At 37.0% G+C, this 27,022-nt stretch overlaps 2 protein-coding genes across 3 annotated transcripts in view; one reads left to right on the forward strand and one right to left on the reverse strand.

The window, feature by feature from the left end:
* LOC110451644 (carbonic anhydrase 2-like) overlaps positions 1 to 4,784 on the forward strand; it is an 11,744-nt gene extending 6,960 nt beyond the window's left edge. The window contains exons 4-7 of the mRNA XM_021499764.1: positions 363 to 437; positions 1,062 to 1,143; positions 2,701 to 2,846; positions 3,486 to 4,784. Coding sequence (XP_021355439.1) covers positions 363 to 437; positions 1,062 to 1,143; positions 2,701 to 2,846; positions 3,486 to 3,605 — 423 coding nt within the window. The 3' untranslated portion in view covers positions 3,606 to 4,784. The remainder of the gene's footprint in view (positions 1 to 362; positions 438 to 1,061; positions 1,144 to 2,700; positions 2,847 to 3,485) is intronic.
* Positions 4,785 to 6,539: 1,755 nt separating this feature from the next.
* LOC110451641 (transmembrane protein 185A-like) lies at positions 6,540 to 22,773 on the reverse strand. 2 transcript variants are annotated; one of them, XM_021499761.1, is made up of 7 exons: positions 22,616 to 22,773; positions 18,591 to 18,767; positions 16,158 to 16,371; positions 15,226 to 15,309; positions 12,890 to 13,066; positions 9,717 to 9,840; positions 6,540 to 9,174 (listed from the first exon to the last, which is right to left on the reverse strand). In XM_021499761.1, the coding sequence occupies exons 1-7, from the start codon at positions 22,651 to 22,653 to the stop codon at positions 8,951 to 8,953; spliced, it is 1,038 nt and encodes a 345-aa protein (XP_021355436.1). In that variant the 5' UTR covers positions 22,654 to 22,773; the 3' UTR covers positions 6,540 to 8,950. The 2 variants fall into 2 exon arrangements, with proteins under 2 accessions (XP_021355436.1, XP_021355437.1); XM_021499762.1 differs by lacking the exons at positions 18,591 to 18,767; positions 22,616 to 22,773 and adding an exon at positions 16,638 to 16,647.
* Positions 22,774 to 27,022: the final 4,249 nt, after the last annotated feature.

Raw genomic sequence — 27,022 nt, forward strand, 5'->3', positions numbered from 1 at the left:
ATGAACGTAATAACAAGTCACACAAATGAGCGTAATAACAAGTCACACAAATGAGCGTAATAACAAGTCATACACATGAGCGTAATAAAGACACTGACATTCTTTTCACACAATGAAATTACTTTTCAATAAAACCAAGATGGCAACAATAAACAAGTTTGTTGTCTTCACCAAACTGCAGCTCTGTTGTAAATTTGTCCGTCAGCATTCGAAGTCTACCACGAAAATGTTTATTTTTCACATGAACAAAAACTAAAATTGAAGAATCTAGAAAATTCAAACTTGGCCACACCATCTTTTACCATCTGATCAAGTAAAACTGTGAAAAGTTGACGACACAGCTAATCATTATATCGTGACAGGCTCACCTAGTCCACACGAGGAAAGAGGAAGGAGGCATGTCCATTGTCGTCATAGGAGTGTTCCTCTCCCTACAGGTAGGTTATAGGCTAACTCAACAACTGTGGTATCATATTTCAGAATATTTACTCTATGGGGCTTCCATAAAAGGGAAAAGGCAACAGGCAAAACATATAAACGTCCTCTCCTTATAATATAACAATGCATACATAATGACGTAGAAATATATACAGTCTTATATATAAAAAAAGTATTAATATGAAGTTATATAAGTTTTATTATTGAATCACCAAATGTTATAAGTAATATGCTACAAATAACGTCTGGTCGTTCAAACATGACTGGAGACCAGCGCAACTGTGATAGTCTGAATTATAACAAAAACACTTTCATTTTACATACTGTGTTTCAATTCATGCCATTTGTATACTTGTGTAAAGCTAATTTGCTCGTTGGCTCCATATTTCGAGGATTTATACAAATGTTATTGGGACTGATTTTTGCAGTTGTATATCTATGAGCTCCTTTGCTTATTATTACAAATAACAAGCGTTTTGATTTGATCTTTTTCCATAGGAATATCGACTGCGAAAAGTGCAAATGCGATGAATGTTTTTGTTACTAAAACATGTGAATCACAAGTTGAAGTTTTCATTTTGACATGTGAATCACACATTATAGTTTTTATTTTGACTCAAAAGGAAGAGGAATCTGCTGAACCTCCAAATGCTGAAGTAAAACGGATTGTAGAAGACTATATTGGAAACATTGCAACTCTCCACGGTAAGAAATACCTTAAAACATACATGTTTACTTATATCATACTAACCCATTAATAAACCTGCGGCTGAGGGTCGTGCTAACTGCAAAAAAAAATAAACCCAAAAAACTATTACTGTCTTACTGGGTTACTGTCGTGTTGCAGGCAAAACACTAAATAGTTAACTCAAGTTTTTTTCATACATACATTATCAGCCCCTTAATTTCACAAACACAAGTCTGGTAGCAGCGACAGCATTGTGATCAGAGATCCAGGGGTTCGAATCATGATCTGGCTCGATCGTTTATACTCTCATAACTCTGTTGTTATTTTTTCTACAAAATTCAGGCAAGCTATAAGGTTCTTTCATCAAGCGAATTCATCAAAGATTTTCTTGCATTTCTCAATTATGATTTGCGTTACCGGTTGATTAACAGAATATTCCCTACCTTTTACCTGATTTGCACATGTTTTAAGGATCCCTCTAGGATAATTAACATCTTCCACACTTGAATACTAAAATAAAGATTTGCCTTTGTTTCGGTATGGATGTGAAAAATTAAAACAAACTTGTCGAGCATGACATCATTTATCCACTATCTCGAAGTGAATGTTTTTGTTACTAAACATTAATTAACATGTGAATCACCAGTTGAAGTGTTCATTTTGAAATGTGGATCACAAATTGTAGTTTTAATTTTGACATGTGAATCACATAATCGGCCCCTACCTAGAGGGTGTAACAAAGACATGTCCAACCCTCGGGGTGAATAGTTCCCAGTATCATATCTTTTTGTTCCTATGACGTCATAGTTTGCTTCTGTTTTCTTGCTATCTCTCAAAAGCTAAGGGGATGACGGAAAAAATCCTGAACATGTAAAACGGGAGATAGTTATGTAGATGGTAGGAGAAGTCTTGTTCTATATACAGACGGTGACTCCGTTGTTGTCCGACAGAATAGTTTCTGTCCTACGAAGATTTGTGGTAGGGACCCGGTCGCACCCTGATATGTTTTTCCTTGTTTCCTATCTGAGATATGCCGTTGTTATATCTGTTGTTTCTGCTTTGTGTTTGTGACTTCTTTGCTAACGTACTTCCCCTTTACTTCATCAGTAGCTTGGACAATTTGAATTTCCAACTTTTTGGCCTCTCTCGTCATCGATGAGTCTTAGAAGGACGAAACAGCTGCATTGGCGCAAATATAGGACATGATGTATCTATGACCAACGTTTATAGGTACAATCTGATGTGTTTGTCTTATGATCTTCTGTCAAGATACAAGGTAGACAACTCTGTTGGTGTATTTCTCAGCTCCCGAGGTGTGCCCTAACCTTTATGGTTACAATAATCTCGATTCAAAACATACACACCCTACTCATTAATCTGAAATTGTTCTGTAGTCATTTATTTCTTTGGATATTATCATATTCAGGGTTTTATGCACCTCCCCTTCTGTTTCAACAGTAGTTTTACACTAATGTGGAGTTCAACTGTTTTGATCCTTAACATCTTTAATGAATTCTAGTTCATTTTCGGCATATTGTGATACTATATTTATACGTGTGTGTCTTACCTTACAGCCGAGATTAAAGCTGAGATCAAACCGTACGCTGTTCTGCCAAACGAGCAAGATTGCTACACGTACACTGGGTCCCTGACCACGCCCCCTTGTACGGAGGGAGTCCATTGGATAATAATACAAAAACCAATAGTCATTTCTCGAAAGGTAAGATTTTCATGTCTTAAAAACAATATTTTATTTAGCCATTTTTATTCATAAATCAGCTTAACCCATCTGGAATCTATGTAGACCATTCCTTTACATGTAAACATATGAAAGGCAGTTTTCTCACTAATAGGACCTGTATTTATGAAACCGTTCTCGTGATCAAGCTTGTAACTTGTTTAGATCATGTGACACGGTGAAAAAAGCAAGTTTAAGTATCGAAAACGGTGTTCGGGTTTAAGCCTGTCCAAAATTCCTCCAAATTAATTATAAAAAGTAAAATATCAATTTATTACCGAAACAAGAAATTGACATGAGAACGGTTTCATGAATATAGCGCCTATATTCATGAAATCGTTCTCATGTTCAAGTATGGATTCTGCGCTCAAACTATCTTTCTTGTAACTCACTAAATCATGTCAAACGATCGGAAAGTCAAATATAAACTTTGCAAACAATATTCGGCTTTAAGTCTATTCAATGCTTTTCCAAATCATTGCCAACATACATTTTTGGTTAATTTATGATTGGTACAAGAAATAAGGCGTGAGCACAAAATTCATGCTTGAGCATGAGACTTATTTCATAAATACGGGCCCATATTTCGGGTATATCGTCTAACGTACTTACTTTTGACAGGACCTTGACATACTCCGCTCCTTACATGGTGAATCGGACCTCATGTCAGACGATGGGATCAGACGACCCACTCAGCGGAAAGACGTACCCGACGTCAGCGTTGGGGAATTGGAACACTGACTCTGTAGTTTATCAACATGTAAAGCACTACTGTTATGACATCAAAACAACTTTTTGTCTGATTTTCATGTCTCTTATGTTCTTTGTACATTGCCTCACAGGTTTTCTTGGAAAAATAACACAACTATTTACAATTTACAACATTCGGAGTGGATATTTCCCAGTATCATATCTTATTGTTCCCATGACGTCATAGTTTGGTTCTGTTTTCTTGCTATCTCTCAAAACCTTAGGGGATGACGGAAACATCCTGAACATGTAAAACGGGAGATAGTTATGTAAATGGTGGGAGGAAGGTTTGAAGTCTTGTTCTATATACGGACGGTGACTCCGTTGTTGTCCGACAGAATAGTTTCTGTCCTACGTAAATTTGTGGTAGGGACCCGGTCGCACCCTGACATGTTTTTCCCTTGTTTCCTTACTTCTGATCTGAGATATGCCGTTATGATATCTGTTGTTTCTGCTTTGTGTTTGTGACTTCTTTACTAACGTACTTCCCCGTTATTTCATCAGTAGTTTGGACAATTTGAATTTCCAACGTTTTGGAAATTATTTGCTTTTCGATGTTTTGAGGTAGTTGTATCCTTTTCATCATCTGATCATGCAGTGAATCCTGGTTTAGGAAATATTCACCAATACCCACAGGATATAAATCATTCCAAGTCATTGTATGGGGCCATTCAATCTCAGGTGCGGTTAAAAGACTGGTTATTTGGGCTGAGTTATTAGCTCTGTAGGCGGGGCCTATTTTATCATCAAATTGTTTCTGTTTAATCAAACATGAAACTATGTACAAAATCCACCATAAATACGAAAAAATATCAATTTCAAAATAACTTGTGTATCGAGTATTTGGCTATATTCATTCTCCAACGGGTGCAATTAGAACCGAGTAGAATAATATTACACCTATTTTTCAAGAACTTTGTGTTTAATATGAACTTTTAAATTCAGAGCTTAAATTTTTTTACCAACATTATGTTGTTTCAGCAATCGGTGAAATTAGACCCCTTAGCGTGACCTTATACATATAGATGTATATGGCACGTACAAATATCAATCTATTATTACTTGTATAATCTAACTTGTCATTGTTGATATTGTGCACTTTGTTAGTATTGTATTAAGTACTTATGCAGAAGTTGAGAATGAATAAACATTCCTGTCCTTTCCTTCAAATTGACTACATATTTATTTGCTGACAGTTTGAGAATCGCCACTAGATGAAGTATTGCGCACACTACTTTGTTGACCATTTACAAAAAGGTCAATGTTACAATAGCGGATAAAATATATAGGTACATCGTTTAGTTTTAACATGAAATCTGTGATAGGATCAAAACTTCTGTCTGGCTTTATATTTGTCAATTTCTTACACAACTGTTACTTCACTAGAGAGTGCAGTACGTGACCTTCTCATGTTCTTTAATTAAATATTTTCACTGAATGAAGAAAATAAATGCTCCTGACAAGCAGAATGTGACTCGACCTCAACGTTTAAGTGGGGTTCAAGAACACTGCAAACATATCGTGTAGTTTATAATTCATTACGTTAATAGTTTCGTTGTATTCTCCGATTAAGTAAGATTATTTAACCTTGGACCTTGACTTTTGAGCAAGGGCGCAAAGCGTAGAAATATTCGCGTGTGGAAATGTCCGCGTTATGACTCTTTAACTGGTCGCAGTGTGGACATTTTCGCATTAGCCATGGTTCAAATATATATATCGTCTGTATATCTATAATATATATAATACATTAATTAGTATCCGGGTGTGGACATTTTCGCGTTAGCAATGTTTGAGAAATCTATATAATCTATATATCTATAATAAGACAACGCAAAAAAAGTTCATATTTCCACATCGCGAAATGTTCCACTTTTATAGTTCATAAAGACTGCGGATTTGAGGAATAATTTCTGGGCAAGAAAACCTTCAATTTACGACTTTATAGAAAGGTAGGTTAACTAAGAATGTTTTGTTGCATACACGCCTTTGTTCATGAATCAATGTAGTTTTATAAAAGAAGAACTTCATTAACCATATAGGAACATACATTTAACTCATTTTGAACTTAAAACGACTGTTTTTGTTTTAACTATACCATGATGCACCAACAAGTGTAAGTTCCTCCATTGTTCCACGTGATACTCTCCATGCAGCGAAACGTGATAAAGGAACTCACTCTGGAGGAATTGTACCTGGAGAGGATACATATGTTTTGCTGAGTCCAATACAGAAATCGCAATTACATGTTATATGACAACCGGTATAGGACACGCTGACGGACAAAATCGCTGTTCATGGCGTTACCTCATGTAGATCAAAGACACTACGCAACAATTTGGAATTACATCAGTCAAAATCTTGTTTTCTCGAGCTCCCCCCCCCCTCCCATGAAAGAAGATCGACCAATCATTAAATTAGCTGAGGTCATGTCATCCTTGATATCCAGTGGTTACGCTCACTTTCGCTCTCTACACCCCTGGAATATGTCATAGAAAAATGTAAGGCTCAGTGTGCGCCACCTTGTTGTCAAACTTGACGAGACAAGAAGCCTAATTCGATCCTTTGATATAAAAAATTCCGCGGTCAGGTAACGGTAAAAATTGACAGGCTTCGAAGTCGGACGTCTCTCCTTTGTAATCTTCAAAAAAAGGACAGGCATCAGCCTAGCGATTGGTCACGTTTTTCTTTTACCGGAGACCAATTAAACAGCTATCTTCGTGCCTTCAATTTTGCTAGGACATATTGCAGGGGTGCAGAGAGCGCAAGTGAGCGTAACCCCTGGATATCGAGGATGAGGTCATGTTTGGTAAAACTGAATATACGTAGGCAAGGTAAAAAGTTGAATGACATTTTCGAAAAAAAAGTGACTGAACACGGACTTCTAGAAATCAAGCAACAGAACGATAAAGTCTAGTAACACGCAGAATAAATTAATTACATTTTATTTATCACATAATTTGTCATATCATACAAGCAATTTCCTACATTATTCACAAAGTGTTTGATAACATGGAAAGGAAATGTGCACATCCATTTCACATTGTGAAACAATGGATAATTCGGGATTTGTTCCTAGGATATTTGCAAAACTACTGTAAACCCATAAATGTGTATTTAAGAATAAATTTTCAAACGATCCATGAGAAGCTAAAAGTCTATCAGGCTGCAGGAGATCAAAGCTCCATCTATGATGGGAGTATAGCAACCACAGTCAGTATATGGTCTGTACATGTCAACTGCACACGAGACATTTATAGGCTACACCTTGCCCGTAGGCGCTAAATTTCGGCCATATTGATACAAATTTGATATTCTGTGATCACGGACTCCAAAATCTTAAGATTTTATGTTCAGACAGTTTTTAAACATCGGATCGATACATTAAAGGTAATTTTGTGAATACAAATTATCATGATATTGATGTATTTATGATATAAGCAGTTATTTAAATTCACAGACACTGGCTTATGTGTCATGTTTTAATCCTTGACGTGTTTATGTTGCAAATTCAAATCATATATTTATTCGTAAGTCATCTTAACAAATGACACTAGATAAACTGTGAGCGCGCTCACAGAAATATAGTACTCATCAGGAAGAGTTGCACTTACAAGGATCATTGGACAGACGGACGGACACAGTGATTCTTTCATACTCCCGCAAACGGGGCCCCCAAGCTTCGTATGTTGGGGAGGGGTTATAAATACACAAATTATGATAGGAGTCTTTTGTGCCAAAGGGTGTAGGATTGGGAAATTCCATCCAAGGGGTTTTCATACAGGGTAAAACTTCATGCGTGCCGAGGACTTTTCACAATTTAAAAATCCTGAGGGTGGAATTTCGCTTGCCTGCACTCCTTGGTTTGAAAGAGAATGCTTGTCTTATTCAAAACACCAATTTCCGCATCGCGGCATTGGGACGTGCCCGATGTGGTCACATCGCATCATTGTTATCCCATGGTGATGTCACACACGTTAAGTGGATTGTAAGATAGAAATTTAAATTACAATTTAAAACTTTTTTGAAGTACAATCATGTAGCAGGTATGTATATGGTAAATAAGTGTTCACGAAAACGATAGGGTAAATGATCTGTGGTACCCAACATAGCTGTTAATTTTTGTTTTAAGGAAATACATCATATTCCACGGTGCTTACATTGGGACAGGAAAGAGAAATTTGGCACACATAGATGTATTTCAATTTATCTCCCTGTATCTCATTTAGAGACAACCCACCAATTACATACATACATGTTTATAACATCACAATTTAATACATATTATTGACGGGTTGTAAAATCATCCATGGGTATCACAGAGACACATGTAGGTTCAAACATGGGGAAAATTAGGGGATCCTATTGGCAAATAGGTAAAATATGGCGTGTTTTTCTTTCATTGAATAGATGTATTGGAAGAACACATTTATTCAGAAAAAAATAGGAATAAAGAATTGAAATATGTTAATTTGTCAGCAATATACAAAATAATGTAATTTGCACTTCGTCAACAACTTAACTCCTGGAATCCGAGGGTTCCTCTACGAAACACATATCTTCTCTGTTTACCACGAATATGTCATGAGAAATCAAACGCTTGTGGTAATCACTTGATTGGTTTCAGGTACGAAACCTGACCAATCTCTATGCCAATACCTACCTGCCCTTTGAAGAGTACTGAGAAGCTACATGCAGTCGACGTTAAAGCCTGTTGATTTTACCATTTCACTGCTGAGCATTCGATTCAACTTGAATCATCTGCAAGGTGTTGCCTGAAAAGAGCTATGACCTATTTCAGGGATGTAGGGAAGATATATATATGTATTTCGAGGATGATAACTTATATTGAGGTTTCCCGATGACTGAGGGTTGGTTAACAGGTTTACGAAATATAAGTAAGTTAACTTTTAACTTTTGTGTAAAGACACAAGGTTTGCCGAAAGTAAAATTTGAAAATCAATCATAAGATAAAGATCAACATGATAACCAGTCATCACAAGTTTGGTTACCTTTTCCTTCCATAACGTTCGTACCATAAAAGAAAAAAACCCAACATATTTCCATTGGAAGTGCATCATTTTTGTTTTTCATTGGGGAAATATTGCCACGAATCATGACATCACATGGTGCAAAGCGTTGTTAAGTGATATCACAACTCAAAGATTGACCAATGAAATCATGTCACGGGTGGTACAGAATAGTAGGTAGCCAAAAATGTTGACCAAATATTAGCAGGTCTACCAATGAGTCGGGAGTGTGGACAAATTATTATATAATAATACGTGTGGGAGAAAACTTGAGATGAAAATGAAGATGATCATATATTTCGTCTTTAATCAATCCGGGGTCTCTATAGATATAACCGGTACAACTGCCTTTGGTTGGTCTGAAATATGATGTTTTTTTGATTGACACATGTCTATTTTCCCCGTTTCCACAATATTTTCCTCTGGGTCTGTATCGTCACTGTGGAGCGAGTAAGATATATTTCCGTACTCTTGTAAAACTGGACACACTCCTAGTAAGAACTGACAAAAGTCTTTTCGTATACCAAACCACCCTGAAAAACAAAATCACAAATATATTACTTACCAATTAATACTAAATATAGAATAATGGGTATTGAAATGTATGCTAGAATTAAGGATTTTTGAAAGTTAAGACCCAAAGAATCAGTAATGTTGATATATATTTATATAAACAGAGTTTCAATCATATGGGTTTTCCTTTGAATTTAATTGCCTTACTTCAATATTGTGACATCATCAATAGCCGGACACGATAAGAACAATGACCCAATGTTTCCCGTGACTTTAACTATTGAAATCACAAATTTATTCCATAGTTATTTTACTTGGGACAATTATTTTTGTGAAAATAAACCTTAACTTCTGCTTGATGAGTTTTATATAATCCTCCCTTACATCAATTAAATATATGTATAAATAATTACAACTCACCATAGATAAATCAATGTGGAATTAATATTATTTACTAACATCCTTTACATCAATAACTTATATCAAAATCACAACATAAACCTGTACAACTTTTTTTGCCAAAAATATACTGATGGTTCATAGATTAGGAAACAGTACTTACAGCAGTTGCCTCCCTTAGCACCAAACGCGAGACAGATGAGAGTAAGGAGGGATATAAACAGAGGTGCTGTGATGGCGGTGTACTTGATATGATTGTCGCCATCCAGACGATTCGTCAGTAATATCTGAAACAGAACGTAAAGGTCTGCAACCATCACTGGGTACACTTGTCATAGGGACACACACCGAGTTTGTTGTGGTCATTTACGGTTGTGTCACGGTTTTGGATGTGGAGGAAAACTGGAGTGCTCAAAGAACAAGAGGCCCAGGGGGCCTGTATCGCTCATCTGGTTATTTAAGCAATCATGGCACAATATTTACATTTGCTCTGTAATGCCAATTTGTTTAAGAACTTTGAAGCGTTACTAAGGAGACTTTATAATTCATAAAGAATTAAGGTTGTTACTATTACTAGCACATTTGTTGGGTTGGAGATAAAAAGTATGTGATGGCTGTTCATTTGTCGAATGGTCTTTTAAATTTTACATGAAAATCACAAATTATATAAACCACTCAAAGGCTTTTACAATTATGAGTAGTATTTCATACTAGCATTTCTGAAACTGCAGAATTAGATTTTTGAAATTCGCCTCCTTTTTCACCCCAAACACAGCCCCCTAGGGGGTCAGAGTCACAAAAATTATACCAGCAGACCCCCTTCCTCCCCTAACAAGTATTTCTGTCAAATATGAGCAAATTCCGTTCAAAACATTGGAAGATATGTCCTATTATGTTTATTTCCTATATAAACTATACTAAATTTCATCCCCTCACCAGGGGCAAACAGGGTGCCTGGTAGACATGAAAATCACAATTTTTATAAACCACCACCCAAACGCTTTTACAGCTATGTGTAGTATTTGATTCTAGCATTTCTAGAACTGGAGTAGAAGATTTTTAAATTTCCCTAAATTCACCCCCCCCCCCCTTTTCGGCCCCTTACTCAGGCCCCTAGGGGGTCAGACTCACCAATATTAAACCAGCAGACCTCCCTCCACTAACAAGTATTTCTGTCAAATATGAGCAAAATTGGAAGATATGGCCTATTATGTTTATTTCCTATATAAACTATACTAAACTTCACCCCTTTCTCAGGGGCAAACGGGGGCCCTGAGAGACATGAAAATCACAAATTTTATAAACCTCCATAAGGTCTTTACAGCTATGAGTAGTATTTGATTCTAGCATTTCTAGAACTGGAGAAGAAGATTTTTGAAATTTCCCTAAATCCCCCCCCCCTTTTCGGCCCCTAACTCAGCCCCCTAAGGGGTCATGCTCATTAAAATTTTACCAGCAGACCTCCCTCCCCCTAACAAGTATTTCTGTCAAATATGAACAACTCCCGTTCAAAACAATGGAAGATATGGCCTATTATGTTTATTTCCTATATAAACTATACGAAACTTCACCTCCTCCCCAGGAACAAACGGAAAGCACACTATTGTTAATGTGATGTTACACTGAAAACAACTTAATCACTACAATTTTGTCAAATTTCACAAAGTCACATTACAGCAATAGGTTTCAACCTCTGAAACCTCCAATGAAGGAGATCTCCCTCATTCCACATTTCCAATGAGGGAGAAAGTGTATGAAACATGACTAACACTGCTTTGATCAATTTATCTGTCCCTTTTTATGTATCAAAATAACTCCAAAAAAGCATTCAGACACACCTGTTATGATAATTACACACACCCTGTTGTAACTAGCAGATAATTTGACCTCGAATATAGATTTTCAGTTTGTGCGAGTTTGGATTTGAATGAGGGAGTTTCGAGGGAGATTGGTGTATTTCGGTCAAAATGATGGAGTCTCCCTCCTAATGAGGGAGTATTGACAGCTTTGTACAGCACGAAGCTGGTAAAGACAGTATTCTTTTTTTCATTGCATAACTTTAATTTAAACTCAAAGTCTTCCATCCACAAATAATAAATCAGTAGTAAGATCAGATGATCAAATACATTCTAGCTGAGGGACAGCAATCCTTTCCATTAAATAGTTTGAATTATAATTACAAATCCTGTTTCTCCAGTTTATAAGATGCCCACTTTTTAAACTTTGAGTGTAACTTATAAGCATTAAACAGTAGACTGTTCAGAGTTACCTGTAGTCTGTTCAGAGTTACCTGTAGTATGTTCAGAGTTACCTGTAGTCTGTTCAGAGTTACCTGTAGTCTGTTCAGAGTTACCTGCAGTCTGTTCAGAGTTACCTGTAGTATGTTCCCATATATAATTCAGAACAGGATCACAGGTAAACTGAACAAGGTACATTATGATACTATGGATATTGCCTATTGGTACATGTATATGGGCTGCTTCAGGATCTCTGTCCCACTGCACAGTGCGATTTCTATATACAGTAACCTCCCCTTAACTTCCCTCCCTGTCCCACTGCACAGTGGGATTTCTATATACAGTAACCTCCCGTTAACTTCCATCCCTGTCCCACTGCATAGTGGGATTTCTATATGCAGTTACCTCCCCTTAACTTTGAGATGGCTATAACTGTAGCACAGTTGGGACAGGCCACATCTTTAGCATACTTGTCAACTTTTTAAAACTTTCATGGGGGATTTTGCGCATTCTCAAAATTGAAAGCATAAATAAAATGTGTGCATATATACTCTAGGGAAAAAACAACACAATAAAAAGGCATCTTTTGAGCTGTTTTTTCAGATGAAATCAGCATATAATTCATTGGTTGGAAATGCTCAATTTTAGGGTCCAAAATGGGGAGAGTTGGTAAGTATATTTAAGCCAGGTAGCTCAATCGGTAAGAGTGATAATATAACAATCTGTAGTTCAGGGTTCGAATCCTGGTCTGACACTGCTGAAGTTTTACAGAACACTGCTATTTCTCATAAAAGTCTCACAAGGTAAGGGATGATTTATTACAGCAATAGTCAAAAAAACAGTTTCCAATACATGGTTACGATACAGGAATCCTTATTTTTTCACTGTATGCCAGGAAATTTTAGCCAGTTTAACCATCATAACAGCAAGTATTAGTACACAGCATAATATATATATTTATCTCATGTGAAGGTTGAAATTAACATTGGGCAAATATGAAGTTCCCTTGTGAAGGGCGGAAATTTAACTTGGACGATTTTTATTTCATAAAGAGTTGGATGTTCAGAATTATAAACGTCATTATTTTTTCCCGACTCACCTCAAATATAAGTAATGGTATCACCAGAAACGCATATCCTACGGCAGAGGAGATGTTTCCTCGCCTCTGTTCAGGAATGATGTCAGGCGACTTGACCAGGATGATGGCCAGGATGATCGCATATAATACACCAATCATAGCCGTGCACATTACAATCCAGATTGGAATAAAAACAATCTGTAAAAACACAATAGTAACATTATAAGTCATTTTATCATCCATGATCAACCGCATTATGTCATGGTACACAAATACACTGTGAGTAATCTGATGTTGATTAAAAATAAAATCTCCTAATTTTGCTTCTAAATTATTTATTTGTAATTATCTTGCTTCACTTTCAATTCAATATACACATGAATATTCTTTTATCTTTATATGATACCCATCACACATACAAAATCTCAAAAGATTTGGTCAAAAACTGTTGGACTAGTTGCAGTCAAAAGAAAATGCAAACAGACAGAAGTACAGATGGATTGATTGCAGGACAGCATAACCCATTCCACTTTTCACCGCCATTTAAAAATGGACTGACATAGAATTTTCAAGTTCATAGATTTATTGAAACAAAATGAACCAGAGAAATATGCATTTAGTATGGAGATTGTTTTGAACTATTGCAGATATCGGTAGTATATAATCCTGATTTTTAAACCACTGGTTGAAGATGATAAGCATGTTAAGCATTAATCTTTACTAGTCCATGGTACTTTTACATTGTAAAAACCTGGGTAGTTACATAGTCAGATGAATTTATGCTGACATACATATTACTATTTCAAAATATACCATAGGATATATATATTGATTGTTGTATTTAAGTTCCAATATTTTTAAACAATTCAATTTTTTTCCTTAATAATGAATATAAGCCCAGTTCACATTCACAGAATAAATGTATAAATTGTCTCCCTAACATCACCATTTCACTGTACAGTAATAGTACTGATATTAATTCTCGTTTAAACTTTTTATTTTTCAAATTGATGAAAAATTGTTTTTTGTTTTGTTCAATCTTAATGTTACAGACCATTAGTTTCAACCAAACTTTCTGACACAGCTAAAATAGACCTGAAAAGTATCACCTCACACACTAACAAACGTAAAACGGACATCATACATATGATGGAACTAACTTACAGAACTTAAACAGATGTCAGGCAGATGAACTAACTGACAGAACTAAAACAGATGTCAAACAGATGGATTAACTGACAGAACTAAAACAGATGTCAGACAGATGAACTAACTGACACAACTAAAACAGATGTCAGACAGAAGAACTAACTGACAACACTAAAACAGATGTCAGGCAGATGAACTAACTGACAGAACTAAAACAGATCTCAGACAGATGAACTAACTGACAACAATAAAACAGATGTCAGACAGATGAACTAACTGACACAACTAAAACAGATGTCAAACAGATGAATTAACTGACAAAACTAAAACAGATGTCAGACAGATGAACAAACTGACAAAACTAAAACAGATGTCAGACAGATGAACTAACTGACACAACTAAAACAGATGTCAAACAGATGAATTAATTGCGAAAACTAAAACAGATGTCAAACATGAATTAACTGACAAAACTAAAACAGATGTCAGACAGATAAACTAACTGACACAACTAAAACAGATGTCAGACAGAAGAACTAACTGACAACACTAAAACAGATGTCAGACAGATAAGCTAACTGACAGAACTAAAACAGATGTCAGACAGATGAACTAACTGACACAACTAAAACAGATGTCAGACAGATGAACTAACTGACACAACTAAAACAGATGTCAAACAGATGAATTAATTGTGAAAACTAAAACAGATGTCAAACATGAATTAACTGACAAAACTAAAAGAGATGTCAAACATGAATAAACTGACAAAACTAAAACAGATGTCAAACATGAATTAACTGACAAAACTAAAACAGATGTCAAACATGAAATAATTGCGAAAACTAAAACAGATGTCAAACATGAATTAACTGACAAAACTAAAACAGATGTCAGACATGAATTAACTGACAAAACTAAAAGAGGTGTCAAACATGAAATAATTGCGAAAACGAAAACAGATGTCAAACATGAAATAATTGCGAAAACGAAAACAGATGTCAAACATGAATTAACTGACAAAACTAAAACAGATGTCAGACTGATAAACTAACTGACAAAACTAAAACAGATGTCAGACTGATGAATTAACTGACAGAACTAAACCAGATATCAGACATATAAACTAACTGACAAAACTAAAACAGATCTAACACCTTAGGTATCCCCTAACTCACTGAAACACCTCAAATGGGTGTCATACTTACCACCCAACTCCAGTCAATTGTATTGTCTAACCGGAGGGCGAAGAATATAAATTGTAGAATGTTAACAGACGAGAAAAGTTCCAGCTGAAAAAAACAACAACAAAAAGAAAACAATTAAGGGCTACGGGGAAACAAAAACTAGAAAGTCATAAGCTCTATCACAAGTTTCCCCTCATGCCAGCCTAGTGCCAGCAAAATTTCCTTAGGGGAGATAACCTGTGCTCGAAGTTATAAACATTTAATTTGATAACATGTGCTCAAAGTTATAAACATTAAATTTAATAAAAATGTGTGCGTATAATCCATGGGACAAAATAACATTTAAAAATGGCGTCTTAGTGTTATTTCAGATGAAATCATCAGATCTTAGAAAATAGGAATAGTTTAACAGATTCCCTAGTTGAAAATGCTCAATTTTAAGGTATACATTTGGAGTCTCCAAGCAAAATAGGGTGTGTTGTCAAGTATGTGTCTACCAGTACCTGGACACTTTAAAATGTACATGACCACTTGGATGGCAGCATCTAATTACTGTCAATGTAATATGTTGTTCAAGACACACATTTTGATATTTATTCCAGATGCAATGAACCCAATTTAAAATACCTCATGAATAGTCAAGCAAGTGATATATATCTGGTATTATTCATTTCAAGAAGAATTTGTTTTAAGCACAATTGTTAAAATGAGTATGTATAAATTTAAATATTTGAAAAATTAAGTGATAATATGTAATGAATAAGATGCAATTGATTGAATCTTGTTGAACATAAGATGTTGTTTCTAACTAATCTATTTTTAAAAATTTCGCATTCAATACGATATAATAATTCATCAAATGAGTTTTACATACAAGATTTATCATGTGTACATCTCCAACGATCAGACATTCTTTTTTTTTAAATCTGAATTATCTACTCCTATCATCTTACCTCAAAGGAGCGGTCATTTTTCACCGCCCACACACAGATCCCGATGGAGATGACAGACATACACATGAGAGGGATGAAGACGAGGATCCATGGGTGTCGGTTGTGTGGCGACTCCAAGTTATCACAGGCTAAGATCTCAAACATCAGCAGTAGCAGATGCATGCCAGTACAGATCACCATGGCCTTATACTGTACATAGTTATTTCCTTCCACTCTGTAGAGGAATACAATATAAATATAAGAGCACAAGAGATTTTATTAACAGATATTAGGACATAGGGGATTTTGTCAAAAGAGTCGGTATCAGAAATAAAAAAGATGTTATAATCTTTGTTCTTATTGTTTCATTCCCAAATCCTAAGCTACAACATTCAGAGAGGAAGTACTAAATGGAGAACAAAGGGACTTCTGTTTTTGTCCTGTCCATTCAGGATCATCTTCCTGGAGTTATGCTCACCTGTAGTGGGGGTGTTAACTCACCTGTAGTGGGGGTGTTAGCTCACCTGTAGTGGGCGTGTTAACTCACCTGTAGCGCGGTTATATAACTCACCTGTAGCGGGGGTATATAACTCACCTGTAGCGGGGGTGTTAACTCACCTGGAGTGGGGGTGTTAACTCCCCTGTAGTGGGGGGTTTAACTCCCCTGTAGTGGGGGTGTTACCTCACCTGTTGTGGGGGTGTTACCTGACCTGTAGTGGGGGTGTCAACTCACCTGTAGTGGGGGTTTTAACTCACCTTTAGTGAGGGTGTTAAATCACCTGTAGTGGGGGTTTTAACTCACCTTTAGTGGGGGTGTTAACTCGCCTGTAGTGGGGGTGTTACCTCACCTGTAGTGGGGTTATATAACTCACCGGTAGTGGGGGTGTTAACTAACCTGTAGTGGGGGTGTAGAACTAATTTATAGTGGGGGTGTTAGCTCACCTGTAGTGGGGGAGTTAACTCACCTGTAGTTGGGGTGTTAAATCACCTGTAGTGGGGGTGGTAACTCACCTGTAGTGGGGGAGTTAACTCACCTTTAGTGAGGGTGTTAACTCACCTGTAGCGCGGGTATATAACTCACCTGTAGTGGTGGTGTTAACTCACCAGTAGTGGGGGTGTTAACGCACCTGTAGTGGGGGTGGTAACTCACCTGTAGTGGGGTTGTTAACTCACCTGTAGCGCGGGTATATAACTCACCTGTACTGGCGTTATATAACTCACCTGTAGCGCGGCTATATAACTCACCTGTAGCGGGGGTGTTAACTCACCTGTTATGAGTGTTTTAACTCACCTGTACTGGCGTTATATAACTCACCTGTACTGGGGGTGTTAACTCACGTGTAGTGGGGGTGTTAACGCACCTGTAGTGGGGGTGTTAGCTCACCTGTTATGGGTGTTTTAACTCCCCTGTAGTGGGGGTGTTACCTCACCTGTAGTGGGGTTGTTAACTCACCTGTAGCGGGGTTATATAACTTACCTGTAGCGCGGTTATATATCTCACCTGTAGCGCGGTTATATAACTCACCTGTAGCGCGGTTATATAACTTACCTGTTATGGGGGTGTTAACTCACCTGTAGTGGGGGTGTTAACTCACCTGTAGTGGGGTTGTAGAACTCATTTATAGTGGGGGTGTTAGCTCACCTGTTATGGGTGTTTTAACTCACCTGTAGTGGGGGTGTTAGCTCACCTGTTATGGGAGTTTTAACTCACCTGTAGTGGGGGTGTTAACTCACCTGTTATGGGAGTTTTAACTCACCTGTAGTGGGGGTGTTAACTCACCTGTTATGGGTGTTTTAACTCACCTGTAGTGGGGGTGTTAGCTCACCTGTTATGGGAGTTTTAACTCACCTGTAGCGCGGTTATATAACTCACCTGTAGTGGGGGTGTTAACTCACCTGTTATGGGAGTTTTAACACACCTGTAGTGGGGTTGCAGAACTCATTTATAGTGGGGGTGTTAGCTCACCTGTTATGGGAGTTTTAACTCACCTGGAGTGGGGTTGTAGAACTGATTTATAGTGGGGGTGTTAGCTTACCTGATATGGGAGTTTTAACTCGCCTGTAGTGGGGGTGTTAAATAAACTGTTATGGGAGTTTTAACTTCCCTGTAGTGGGGTGGTAGAACTCATTTATAGGGGGGGGGTTAGCTCACCTGTTATGGGGGTTTTAACTTGCCTGTAGTGGGGGTGTTAAATAAACTGTTATGGGAGTTTTACCACCCCTGTAGAGGGGTTGTAGAACTCATTTGTAGTGGGGGTGTTAGCTTACCTGATATGGGAGTTTTAACTCACCTGTAGTCGGGTTGTAGAACTCATTTATAGTGGTGGTGTTAGCTCACCTGTTATGGGGGTTTTAACTTGCCTGTAGTGGGGGTGTTAGCTTACCTGATATGGGAGTTTTAACTCCCGTGTAGTGGGGTTGTAGAACTCATTTATAGTGGGGGTGTTAGCTCACCTGTAGTGGGGGTGTTTCCACCAGATGTAGCTGCCTGTCACTGCACCCAGGACAACCATCAACTTCCATATCCAGATGGGCAGGAAAATCACCCAATAACTCCACTGAATGGTGTTGTCTAGGCGCAGTGCAAACAGGAGGGAAAACACCAACAGGCTGGTAAATACCAGAAATTTACTGAAAGGTAAGAATTGGTGAAGTTTTAATGCAGACTGACAGAATATTAGCTGTGTATAATATATGTATGGAGAGGCTAGGGAGGGGTTGAGGCTGCAAACATAGTGCATCACTCATTTGCTTTCTTCAAGTTCTTAGGAAACTAAATGTTTGAGTGATGTATGTAATTGCGACCTTTGTATTATGTTGTACTTATTACCAGGTACTTGAATTCATGGGTAGAAATTTAATCTGAATGGCTCTTGAAACATACTCAACATTTATGTTAAAATTTGACACATCTTGTTTGTTTGTTTGTTTGTTTGTTTGTTACGTCCTATTAACAGCTATGGTCATTTAAGGACGTGCCAGGTTTTGATGGTGAAGGAAAGCCGGAGTTCCCGGAGAAAAACCACCGACCTACGGCCAGTACCTGGCGACTGCTCCACGTAGGTCTCGAACCCGCGACCCAGTGGTGGAGGGCCAGTGGTAGCAGAATGTCAGACGCCTTAACCACTAGTGTTGTTCCAATTAATCGATTAGGCGAAGTCTAATTGTTTGTTTCTGAAAATCGGTTAATCGATCCTTGTTTTCCATGATCAATTATAGTCTGACTAATTTAAGTATTAACAAAATATAAACTTGGATACTGCTTTCTTGGGCAAAACAACTTGACTGAACGTCTCACATTGGCTAGCCGGTCCACCTAACAACCAATCAAAACTTGCGCTTCAATAGAAATGCTGCATGGCGCGCCGGCTTAGTCAATGCGTGACAATATGGCAAACCAGGACATTCTGGAGATTAATTTCTATGATCATCCGGGGGCTACTGATTTAAACGTTTAGAAGGTATTGTTTGTCCTTAGCTTGATATAAATAAAACGCTTTGTCGAAAGTGTAGGCTATCTTACAAACAAGAGGCACAAAGGGCTTGTATCGCTCACCTGAATATGTTTAAAATAATTACGAAGTAAAGATATAACACTCCATGGTAGAAGCTGTAAGTACATATGAAATTTCAGAAAGATCCATCCAGTACTTGAGATATAGCGAGAACAAACTTCAAACAGAGCCCCACCCCTATGCCCCTAGGGGGGTCATACCCACCATTTATACAAGGACCAAAGGATGCTCCAGACTAAATAAGGATAAAATCCCTTAATCCTGATGGTCGAAGAAGGATTTTAAAGGTTTTACCTCTATTTCTCCTTTTGGGCCCTGCCCTTCTGCCCCCTGGGAGACCACAACCACTGATTATACAAAATTAAGTCCCCTTGGCTCAAGGATGCTCCAGACTAAATGAGGATAAAATCCTTTAATCCCTATGGTAGAAGAAGGATTTTATAGGTTTTACCTATATTTCCCCTATTAGGCCCCGCCTCTCTGCCTCAGGGGGGTCAGACACAGCATTTATACAAGATTGGTTCCCCTTCACCCCAGGGTGCTTCACACCAAAATTGGACAAAATCCTGTACTTCCTACAGAAGAAGAAGGATTTTGAAGAATTTGCTATGTTTCCCCTATTGGGCCCCTCCTTTCTGGCCCCTGGGGGGCCAGACCCACCATTTATACAAAAATTCTTCCCTTTCACCACAGGATGCTTTAGACAAGATATGGAACAAATCCTTTCATTCCTACAGAAGAAGAAGGATTTTAAATAATTTGCTATATTTCCCCTATTCGGCTCCGCCACTAAGCCCCCAGGGGGGCCAGACCCACCATTTAAACAAAATATGTTCCCCTTCCACTTCTGACCAAGTTTAGTCAAAATCTGCTCAGTCGTTCATGACTAGTAGTGTTTTAAAGGAAAAGTTGACAGACGACGGACGATGCGGTACGGCATAAGCTCACCATGGTCCTTCGGACCAGGTGAGCTAATAAAATGTTAAGTTTGACGGGGTGTCATCAGGTGAATACCAATCCATTGCATCATTTGTGAATACAAGATACAGCTCTCACAGCATAATTGACATTGCAAACAACACCAATTTCATTTCCAAATACATATTTTTCAATAATTATAAGGTTCTGTCAACAACTTATTGTTTTTGGTATGAATGTTGTGTGTTATTAGCGAAATTCTCTAACGTTGGGGTTTCCCCGTTAACGAAAGTGAAAGTAGATTTCGGAAAGCGACATACAACCTTAAATTACTGAATTTAAGTTCAATTTGATCGATCATTAGTCAATCATCAGTCACTTGAATTTACAAGTGATTCCCAACACTATTAACCACTTGGCCACTGCAACCCCATTGACACATCTTAAGGCACAAGGATTTCAATTTGAATACATAATAAGTATATAATTCTACTTAAGGAAAAAAAATGTTTTCAAAGCTCAATATTCTACAATAAATTAATGACAAAGTTTATATTTTTTTCAACAATGGATTATGAAAAGTTCTTGTTACACAACCAATAAATGTTTCTTTGTGACGTTTCAATGATTGTACGGTATGTACACTGTCACCGTCATCAGACAAATGACCAGTGAAGCGTTTGCACACAAAGGTGTAAAGAATGCACGAGTTGTCCACAAAATCAATGTTGATTCTTCTATGTACAATAGTTGTTAAATATGCACCAAAATGACTCGTTTCAGCTACGCTTTGTGTAATACTTGGTCATAGATGTGCGAGAGTCTTTGAGCCCCCTCGTCTGCGGTGTATCCAGATGGCTCCTTTAACTGCCGCTTGAACAGATTGCTCTCTCTGTCCAATACTTTGGAGTTATCCCAGTCAATCACATTTTTTTTCTGTGTGGCATGGTCTGTGATTGCCGATTTATTAATCTGGGACTCCGACTGCTTCCTTTCTGATCTAGTGAATTTTCTTCTTTCTTGGGTTTCCATATCTTCCAGTGTTCACCATTAGGGGGACCCCAAATCGCCTTCCAGTCTCTCCAATATATGATGCATCACAGTTTTTGCATCCAATTTTGTATACACTTTCAGCGACATTTTCTTTATGTGTTTTATCCTTAGGGTTTACAAGGATATTACGAAGCGTCTTCACTCGTGGGGCTTCATGGCTGTTGTGATTTTGTGGACAACTCAAATACATTTTACACCTTTGTGTGCATACGCTTCACTGATCATTTGTCTGATGAAGGTGACAAGTGTTCATATTGTACTAGTCTTTGAAACGTCACATAGAAACACTTATTGGTTGTGTAACAAGAACTTTTCTGTTGTGATTGAATCTATTTTATGAAGAACTTTTCATAATGCATACTTTAATACCAACCTGAAGCAAATGTTTTGAAATGTTTTTCAACAATGGTCAAACTAGTGGTTTAGTTTTATATGTAAATATTTGATGATTGACTTTTATTTCATAAATCCTTGATAAGTTGTGTCTTGTGTCTCCTAGTTGTTTCATTATTGTCTTTAATAAACCCACTACATTGGTGAAATTGTCTGGGAGTATTTTATTGGTGTCAGACAGGAAAATCCATTTGATATATATATAAACTCGTGTGACAGTTCACTTAAACTTTTCTAACATTTTCTATGTACATTTTACAGAACAAAAACTCTAATGCATTGCAATGTCTCAAGAATGTTCTAACACTATTTACATATACAATGTACTGTTATATATATTGAACGTAAAACTATTCCATCTGCTACAGATTTAGTAGGGTATATACAAATTTGGTCGGTATAAAACCTGGTCTACCATCTTATTAGAGACATATAAAAGATACAATAACATGTAAGTTACTATGCAATTAATGACTAATTCGTAACAAATGGCCTTGTCGACTCAAAATGGGAGGTCAACCAGTCAATAGTCAGCAGTCGCCGTGAATAGCGTGATAAGTAAATATCAGTGCGACGACACGAAAGCAGCAGTAGGCCTACCTTGGATTGAAGTCTCTGAATATATTCTTCAGGTTCATTTCTATAGTAGCATTTCACCGTCAACTTAAAGACGCAAAACAATCGATCATTTATAGTCGATCAAAGTTCCTTTCTTTCCACCCAACAAATCGTACGTCATTTTGGAAAGACAGATATTATGCCGCTTAGAATAGTGCTAATAAAAATAAGAAGGAAACATTTTCAAAAGAAACGTTGACAGTTGTATAAAGTCAATGAATTCAGTCATATATAAATATTGAACCGTAATGCGATATACAATTATTTTTATTGTATATTAGACATCCACGAAGCATTATTTTTCATTGATTTAAGCGATAGTTAGGGATCCACTAAAGACCTGAATAGGGACTTAAACGACCAGCATATAGGCCAAGGAGAGTTTATCTTTATCTGCTGTTAGAAAGCTAAAGTATTGACATGTTTTTATTTGTGAATATGGAAAAGATTTAACAAGAATGATAAATATAGACCAAAACAAAATTTCAAAATAATTGTAAATAAGATTTTATCAGATGTTAAAAAGGTCTCGTGAGCGTACTTAGGTGAAAAAATAATAAGATGAGTTACATTTTGTGTCATCCGTCTGTTTATAATACTTTAAATGACAACTTCTAAAGTACCAAATTGCCAATTACAACCAAATGTAGAAGCTATTTTCACCAGTTGGCTTTAACAGAGATTTGAAAGGAGTGCCATTGTACAATTAATATGCATCCTATTGTATTCGACTATAATTGTCTACATGTATCATTGTAAATTTGTAATATACCATACTATTTGTATTTCTATGCTATGCCATTGTATGTCTACTCCCCGATGTGTCTCACACAAGGAATAAACTAATCTGAATCTGATTATGACTCTTTCGGGGCCAATAAAGGTATACGGTTTTAGATTAATAGTCCTATGTTTGGAATTGATATTTATAACAAAGTGTCCTTGGTAAACAAAACCAGTGCATAAAAACTGGTGTTGACATGTATTCAAGTTCAGAGCCAAATTTGTTTATTCACTCAAACGACTTCTTCTAAGTAGCTGAAAGGTCTCGAATCATGATAATACGTTGGTAATAAGCAGGAATAAATTGCTTCAAAATTTGTGAAAAATTACCTTGGAACATATTGCAGGTCCAAACGACTTCTTCTGAAACACTGAAAAGCTTAGAGTCATGTTATTTGGCCAGTATCATGACAAAGTTTGTAAAAAGAAATGACACTGGCATATAATTAATATTACATGTAGGAGTCATATCAGTAGCAATACGCCCGAACGACTTTTTCCGAGTCATGATCTTCTTCGAGAAGCTTGGTTGTAAAGCGTGCTACAATGAAAGTTTCCGAAAAGTAATGATATTGAGCTATATATTCAAAGTCACAGGGACCTTCTTTGTTAAAACGATCGAACGACCTCTAATGAAGTACCGAAAGGCCGTGATATCTTTTTCATTGGCTTTAAGGCTTATTTGTTATAAAATTTGCGAAAATAAATTACTCTTACCGATACTGAATGTCACAGGGCTAAGATTTGTGAAAGCACTCATACGACTTCTAAAGAACGGAAAGTCAAAGAACAAGGATATTTGGACATTAGCTAGCTCACTGACATGTAGACCGTGAGAGTAGCCAGGTCCTCTTGTAACGAAAGTGTGCGCGTAAACACTTAAATGTAATCTAACTCCTCTTCATCTTGGCTGTAAGGATGGAAAGTCAACAGTATAATGCTGTCCGGATTTGTTAATTCGGTTTTAAGTATAAAGACGAAAAGTCGTAATTTATCAAACCTTTGGAAATGCTTGATTGGTCATAAAGATACAGGACATACAAATATTGGGCTGAAGGATCCCTATCCCATTGTAGTCAAAACACGAGAGATTTCCATTGTAGTTTTCCGTACATATATCGTAGCCTTCGCCTGCTTTCGTTTTAGATATAATTAACTGCGCAGTTGGACTGGGCCAGGAACTTCGGTATAGTTCAGTCGGTAATTATTTGAGCGAGCCTGCTGTGATAAGAGGTCAAGGGCTCGAATACTGTTCTTGATTTTGCGTTTTTACACTCAGAACGCTGATTATGTTTTTTTTTGTATATTTCACATTTATGTTGTTGTTTTTTCAAAAAGAGAAAAATATCCTGCGACGTATTTTTTTCAGAAACGAATTGCTAAATCTAATGTCATGTCAGTATAGTAAAAAAAGTTTACAATTCAATGTCAAAATCCTAAATTGCACATATCACTTAGCATCATGACACAGATGAATTAAGAATAATGTTCAGTTAATGATTAAGCATCCTTTCGTGGACCACGCAATTTCAGTATACTCGAAAATTTTAAAAATACAAGCCGCTTGTTATTCTCGTTAGATTTTGGAGTGACTCTGTTTTTTATAGACATAACAATTGAAATACTGCACAGGAGTAAACATGAATATACTCGTAAACTTTGAATATACATATCTTTAAGGACATAAACGACCCTTGATTACTGTTTCAACACATTAAGGCGTTTTGCTGCTAAATAAATTACACCACTGCGCAATGTGTTTTGAAACGTAATTTAATGACATTCAAATTGGGATATATATATGGTGTTTATTATGTTTATGGATGCAAATATGGATATTTTTATTTATTTTTTATTTTTTAAATGAGCTCCATTCTTTTTTTCTATGTTTCCTCCAAAGCCTGTGATGAGTGAACATCATTGTTCAAAATTAGTTGTCTAAACGTTTTGTTATTTTGTTTAGAATTCACATAATATTGATGTTTTAAGTGGGTACACCCCTGTTTGTGTAATATTCACTCACAAACTCAAGTGACGGGATGAAAATTTACATTGTGAAAGCTTGATTGATAGTGAGGTTAATCGCACATATCGGTTGTTTTCCAAAATTTGACGAAAAAATGATAAAATACCATATTTGTTTTAAAAAACATGTATAAATGAAACATAGGAGTATCTTCAAATGAAATTTTTACATTTTCTCGCATCCTAAATCATACTTTTGTGGTCGTACGGAAAATTCTTAGTACCGTTGGAAAAATGGATAATTTTCCTTTTAGAAACATCTTACATGAACGCAAAATATACTCACTTCCGAAGGCATGCTCTCCGTTTCCTCTGACATCACACGCCATTTCGATCGTTCAGGTTTTAGTTCACCTAGCACGAAGAATTTTAAAGAGTTTAAAAACTTTAAACATCTTCTCCTGAACAACCAAGAGGCCTAGAGCAATGGGTAGAGTGGTATGAACTTTCCCTAAATAATAATATTCATCATAATAATTCGAGGTTCTTATATACCGCTTTATCACAACCTAGATCGCAGGTCGTCTCGAAGCGGTTCACACATTATTTTCCGTGGTTATAGGGCCTTTGCAACCAGCCAATATCTTTCTCAAATCCATGGGGAGCATACAGCCGGTGCTGCCATTTCGGCGCTCACACCTAGCATTCTACAATTCTAGCACTACCCAACCATGTACTCATTTACAACTGAGTAGGCTGGAACAAGCGGAGTAAAGTGTATTGCTCATAGATACAACACAGTGCCGTGACGAGAGTCGAACTCGCAACCCTTCGGTCACGAGCCCGGCGTCTAACACTAGATAAATGGCCTGGACCTACTTTCAAGGTCACATGGGTCATAAAATGACCTTGACCTACTATCCCGGTCACAGGGGTCAAATATGTAAATATCTTTAAACAACTTCTTCTGCAATACCAGGAGGCCCTCGGTGATGATATTTGACCAGAAGCATGAAGGGATTGAGAGTATAAAGTTTCATATGGTCTGGGACATTTTTAAGCAAAGGAGACTAAATATTATTGAGATTATTTTCCCGTGATTGCACGAGTATAAAGTTTCATAAGGTCCGGGACATTCTTAAGCAAAGGATACTCAATATTATTGAGAATATTTTCCCGTGATTGCACAAATATCCAGTTGAGCGATACAGGCACTCTGGGCCTCTTGTTTTGTAGCAGTTAACGAGCCACTTTTCACATATGCACAAATGTTGCCGTCATGCTTGCTGGTACTTTTGTGAATCGATATATAGATTTCCCGACATATCTTTTACAATGCAGATAGTATGCAAAGTGGTTCGTTACAACGAAATGTCTAAAATACACATGTGCTATACTGATATGTGTCAAAGTATAGCTAGTTACTCCAGGGATTACGCTCACTTTGCTCTCACAGAGAGCGAAAGCGAAGATGCTGTGTGTTATGAGTTTAGCATAACACTTTCATTACGTTAAGATATCAAATTATATCATAACAGATNTCAGGTAATCAAATGTTAGTTATATCCGTTATATCACATTAATAAATATAGCAGAGAATACGGTCAAAAGAGAAGTCACAAAGACTTTTGAATGCAAAAA

This window comes from Mizuhopecten yessoensis, unplaced genomic scaffold (genome assembly GCF_002113885.1).
Source record: "Mizuhopecten yessoensis strain PY_sf001 unplaced genomic scaffold, ASM211388v2 scaffold6135_2, whole genome shotgun sequence".
NCBI lineage: Eukaryota > Metazoa > Mollusca > Bivalvia > Pectinida > Pectinidae > Mizuhopecten > Mizuhopecten yessoensis.